Consider the following 6,016-nt stretch of genomic DNA (forward strand, 5'->3'; position numbering starts at 1 on the left):
CTGTTAACATCGACATTGTTATCATGGAAATATCAGTGTCTGCTTTTTCTTCTTTTTTTCTCTTTTGCTAGCTTCATGTTTTCAGTATTTTTTTTATCTATAGAAAACTTGTGCTGAGATGTCAGCTACACGGATGGTACAAATAATAAACTGTATTTCATGCATAAAACAGTGTGTAGTTATGGAGTGGCACAACATCGGTTAGGTTTTAATGACATTTAAGATGGGGGAAGTTAAAAAAGGAAGTATAAAATTTTCCAACATACAGCCTTTGTTTATGTTCTCTTAGATCAGCAGGGGCCTGGTTTTTTTAAATCTTTCCAAATGTCCACACGGTTAGTGAATGGATGAGTTGTGGTGGCTACTATACGGGAGAAGTGACATCGGTTATATGCCAAAGGAAAAACATGGAAGTAATCACCGCTTGGGGGGTAAGTGGGAGAGATGCCCAGGTGGTGCATTAACATCCCTAAATACACATCCTCAATGTAAAGTGCTTTAACATGTCTGGATGCCTCAGTGAGCTTTTTAGGGAGGTCTAAAGACATAATGTAGCCCAGGCCCAGAGCATAGACAGGGTAGGAAGCTGGTGCATAAATGTCAGATGGTACATACCACTTAGAGCTTGGATCTCTCACTACTGTACCCCATCCCATCACAAGTCCAGTCATGTAGTTGGTTTTTTGAGCATTCAAGAGCATATTGACAAGATTGTGCACATTCAGAAACATGTCTGAGTCAATCTTCATGGCATAAGAAGCACCGGAGCAGTGCGCAGTCAGCCACTCCAGAATTACCATGGTCTTAATGGTGAGATTCTTGTAGCAGTCCACAAAGTTGCTCTGGATCAGGTCGTGATACTTGTTGCTCTCCTGAAGCATCTGCTGTTGGACCTGCTCTGCTCCTGGCCCCGTCTCTAGCCCCAGTAAAAAGAAGAGCGTCACCACTTTGCCCTGCACAACCCTGTCGTTCCCCCAGGTGCTGCGGATGATGTCACGGTCTCGCCTATTGTTTGGTGCTACGGGAACCATCAGAACCACAAAAGGTTTTTCCCGCTCACACTTTTGTGGCTCATTTATGATGAAGTGGTACTCATAAGGGTATTCGACTAAATATGGTCCAGGAGAAACATGAGGAGCGACCGCTGCAGTTTCTGTCTTCACTTCTGGTGCCGATGTCATATTATTAGTTCGAGGATGTGTTGATGAGCTGTCGTTAACCACAGAGTGGAGAGAGATTATTTTTTGTTTCTGCCGTTCTAAAATAGTCCACAAGTTTGACGACTGATTTTCCATCCACTTTTTGGGGTTCCAGTCTGGGGTTATTTCCCTTATGCTGTAAATAAAGAACACACCCCCAATTACCAGAATAATGGCGAAATACCGAGTCCTGGATATCCTAAACCAACTTCTGCTCTGATCATCCGCCATTTCCTGCCTAAGAGGAGAGAAAAGCCATTGAGATTATGCACATGAAAACAGAAAATAGCACTTAAGTAGCGTACAGACCTTTGTTTCATCTTCGTCTACAAATGTGGATTTTTTTTCTTCTCCAGATAACAGGAGAAAAAAAGACGATGTAATTCCACTGATAAGTTCTTGCTGGCGCTTTAGGAATTTTGCTGTAAAGAGAAGACAAGGAATGAACTTATGACTTACTTTTCCCTGTAAGGGAGCCACACCTTTGTTTTCTCCGCCCCCTGTTTACTTTACCAATGAAAGGTTCCAACATTTCCAGAGGCTATGAGAACGCCTTTTCTACTGAAATTGGCCCACCAAACCAATTTTACACACCTCAGTTGTTTAGAGAAAATAGACATTTGCTGTACCTACAGTTTACAGACGATTTCTACACAACTCATATACTTGCACTCTGTTGCTTTAACAGACACACATAGTGTCTGATAAGAGGACAGCTGTAACCATGCATTTATCAAATGAGTGCATTGATAAAAAAAAAAAAAAAAACCCACACTGAGCATACAGAATGATACCACGGAGAGTCACCGTGTGGTCAGCTGTGCTTAAATAGGTTTGTTGTTGTGTCACAGTAAACCCCACCCACACTGTAAAAACTGTGACTAGAGGTTACTTAAAAAAGTTATGGCAACAAAGTGACACTTGAAATAATTAAGTAGATTTTAATTTCAAAAGATTTATGTAAAATGTAGAGAAAATGTTAATTAATTTCAAATAGAAAACAAAAGTAGATATTAATAGAATTAAACTGTAAATGTGTTGGATTTAGGGTCAAAATCTCAAACTGAAGGTTGAAATTGCCCAACTTTACCAAAAAAAATAATTGATATGAAATAAGTCTCTGAGAAAAATTACTTTGAATTTACTAACTATCTGGCAAAGGTTTAGTAAAAACTTCCTAAAATATCCATTATAAAGAAATGAAATCTTGTTTTTTCAGTAAAACTCAAATTGGATTCAATAATTTTCCAAATAAACCTTAAAAATAATGACTGAATAATAAGAGAAAATGAAATGAATTTTACTTATTTTCTGAGTAAAATGAATCAATTTCACAAAGAAAACATCAAAACAGTAATTTGTTTTATTGTGGAAAATAAAACACAGTAATTTATAATATAACATTTTTCTGCTCGTATACACTGAATTCTCATCAACAATCTCCTGATCTCCTAAATACATTCCTCTGCTGTAAATTTGTTTTAGTGTCATAAACAGTTTATCACACAGCTTTGTGTACAGAGCAACAGCAACATAAACTGCATGAATGTAAACCAGTTTTGTAAAAAAGAAATTAATCTTTAGACTGTAATATCAACATGAACCTGAAATTTGAATATCCTTTACCATTTCCTTTATCTCTGTTACTTATTTATGATTGACAAACAAAAACTTTAATTAGTCAATCTTTTGTTAAATTGAATCACTCAATATAATTGTAGAACAAAGGTTTTTCACTCATGTACATGGAATATCAATAATGTAAATCAACCTTTTATCCCAATTTGGATGTTTAACCTGAGAAAATCTAAGACACATGTAAGAGGAAGTAACATTTCTACAGCTACAGGACTGCACTTCTGTTAAATTTTAAAGTTGTTTTAAACTAATGTTTTATAGTAACATACACTATAAACAAAGAAAAGCTTCACTAGTGATTCCTCCAATTTGCTGCCTTTCAAACAGAATATTCCTAAGAAACTTGTAGGTAATAAAAAACAAATATTAAAATGAAGAGCACAAATACAGCCTGACACATTGCAGGTCATTTGGGTAAGATATGAATAAGATGAAATTAACTTGAAAACTGAAAAGATAGCTGCATCTAAAAAAGACAAACCAAAGGTTTTCAGTGAGCTTACTTCCCTTTCATTCTTTCAGAGTCCTCGTTTAAGCCAATAACTTGTTCTTGAGGCTGTTCACTTTTGGTGAGAGCTTAGCACAATCCAGTTCAAGGAAAAGTTTCTGGAATACTTCCAAGGTGTATTTTAGCTCTTTGGGATAGGCAAGATCGACTGCATATGTCAATCCAACCAGCATTGCGCATGCTCTTGGAAAATTGCCCAGAGCAGGCATAACTCTCACACCCTCCAGCACAATGCCAATGTCATCCTCCTCAGATCCAACAGCCTTGATTTTGTAGATTTTCATCCTCTGTTCAGAAAGATCTTGTGACACACCATCCTCATCAGCATCCTGAAACAACAAACACATGGGTTTTCTGACTGTAGTTGCACACATGAAATATTTCCTGGACACATCCTGTAGCTGAATGACAAATAAAACATGATAATGCCTCAAATTATTTGAAACTTGACAAACACATATGAATAACAAAAACAGAATAATGTTTCTACTTCAACACTTACACTGTACTCTTTGATCAGTTGATCAATGGACTCCCCAAGGTACACCATCAAGCACTGAATAACCAGATTTCTGGTTATGTTATTGCTAGGATTGCTTGGTGACTGAAAATGAGCAAGAATTCCAAAAATTACCATCAGATAAGTGACCATTTATTAAGACAAAACTGTGAGAATTGGCAGTATTAAAAAAAACTGTTAAATATCAAATTATCACCACATGGAGCATTATGTGCGATAATTAGCTGATGTTAATGCACATGCCTGGGTGCTGACAGTCAACACAAAGGTATTGTCAACATGCTTGTAAGCTTCAATCTTTAAATGTGTCGTTTTAGTAAATTACATTAATTTAGTCATTTAGTTTTTTATCTAATTTAGTTTATGTTCGTCAGAAAGGGTTTTTCCTTCTTGGGACAAAACAAAAACCCAGCAATACCTGTACTTGTGTTTTTTTGTTTGTTTTTTGTTTGTTTTTTTACTAAGAATAGACATGTATTTAAAATACAATTAAAACATGAAACCCATAATTGTGTTGTTAATTATATCAGTGACGTCCTGGCGTCCTCTTGCACTGACAAAAACATGCAAACAAATTAGTGGAGCTGTGCACCATGCAAATGAAATTTGACAAAAAAATTCTTTAAATAAAATTCCAAGCTGAAATGTCAGTGGAAAATACCTTGGCTATGATAGCCTGCAACTTCAATCCCATGGCTCCCCCCTTGGAATGGAAAAGGGCCAACAGTTTGGGAGTGTACTCATCCAGCATGGACATGAATTTGGGTTCAAGGTGTACCAGGGTGATCCTGTAGAACTCATCCTGCAGCTGAACGACAAAAAAAACCATGATGCAGCCTCAAATTATTTGAAGTTTGAAAGATTACATTAAAAAAAACCAAAAGCCCACCCAAAATGAATTTGGAACTCACATGAGATGCCTCAAACAATGCTGGCCATCTGGCTTTGATGTCTTCAATGCTGGGGGACAGGTTGACAATTTCATGTCATCTATGTGCAAATGTTTTAGCCATTTTTTCTTTTATCACTTTGTTGTTGTCTCTTTTCTTGACTTCAGTAAGCAACTGAATTCTCTCTTCTTCTTGACTGTCCTCATCTTCACCTGCTGGATATGGCGGAAGGTAATTTACCTCTGCTTTCCGAGGCTTTTTCACTTTATTTGCAGACTTCTGGTCACCTGGACTCTTGTGTTTCATGGCATTGCATGTCAACTCAGGAACACCAAACCCTCTAAGTTTTGTACGATAATTGGCCATCTTGTATTTGATGCTTTGTTGCCAACCATAATAACCTGAGAAAGAGCCAGGTTCCTTGAGACAAGGGTATTTTGTCACAAGTGCCTCAGCAACATAACTAACCTGTGCACTTGAAGGATAGGCCGTAAATGTAAATATAGTTTCAGCCAACTTCTCAAGAATATCAGTCTTTACTTTGGAGGTGGGCAGAAGATTTCCATTCTTTTTATACTCCTCAGTGGCTCTTTCCAGGTACATCTCAGTTTCATATGCAAACTGTGGAATGGGGAACTGTTTCGGCCAGGGCTCACAACGTTCTGTGGTCTTCTGCCTTTTGAGAATAATGGTGTCCTGAGAAGAAGTAGTTGCAGCAGAGTCTGCATTGGATACAACTGACTCAGCATATGAGGAGTCATAGTCAGACAGTTGGCCAGAGGGGCTGCCAAAACTGTCATCAACCGGAGTCAAGCTTATCATGACCGGGGTGATGCCAACAACCTTCACAGTGTCTTTGTCTTTTATCTGGTCAGCTCTGTGAAGAGTGAAGTAGTCCTGGAATTCTGGGTCAAAATACTGAAGACTGAAGTCATTTGAAATCCCAAAAGTATCCTTCACAACACTCTGCAGCTCCTCCAATGTTGGTGGGATCCCTGATGGAAGAACCAACTTCTCGATTTGGTCATCAATAATTACACGAAGCTTTGCCTCCATCTTGTTCAACCTAGAATAAAATGTAAATGGGCAGAGTTAAATTTCCCTTCAATTAAATAAAATTAGTTATTACTTTTCATTTATACAATAGTTGAGATATAAAACTATAAAACAAAAAGCACACTTCAACACACCAAATGTTGCAAATAACAAATACTTGGGAGATGTACATGTTATCAAGTTTTTGTTGTTGTCGTTTTGTTTT

At 37.4% G+C, this 6,016-nt stretch overlaps 2 protein-coding genes across 2 annotated transcripts; both read right to left on the reverse strand.

Annotated features, from left to right (window-relative positions):
• Positions 1-290: 290 nt before the first annotated feature.
• LOC308398457 (beta-1,3-galactosyltransferase 1-like) lies at positions 291-1,519 on the reverse strand (the record flags this gene model as incomplete). Its single annotated transcript, XM_080885115.1, has 2 exons — positions 291-1,437; positions 1,509-1,519. 2 exons carry the CDS (start codon positions 1,517-1,519, stop codon positions 291-293), a joined length of 1,158 nt encoding a protein of 385 aa, XP_080741241.1.
• Positions 1,520-3,317: 1,798 nt separating this feature from the next.
• LOC308398458 (uncharacterized protein) lies at positions 3,318-5,811 on the reverse strand (the record flags this gene model as incomplete). The annotated part of the gene is made up of 5 exons (XM_080885116.1): positions 3,318-3,674; positions 3,848-3,949; positions 4,527-4,673; positions 4,777-4,825; positions 5,273-5,811. 5 exons carry the CDS (start codon positions 5,809-5,811, stop codon positions 3,369-3,371), a joined length of 1,143 nt encoding a protein of 380 aa, XP_080741242.1. The 3' UTR covers positions 3,318-3,368.
• Between the last annotated feature and the right edge of the window lie 205 nt (positions 5,812-6,016).

The sequence above is a fragment of the Rhamphochromis sp. 'chilingali' genome (assembly GCF_963969265.1).
Source record: "Rhamphochromis sp. 'chilingali' genome assembly, chromosome: 6".
Lineage (NCBI taxonomy): Eukaryota > Metazoa > Chordata > Actinopteri > Cichliformes > Cichlidae > Rhamphochromis > Rhamphochromis sp. 'chilingali'.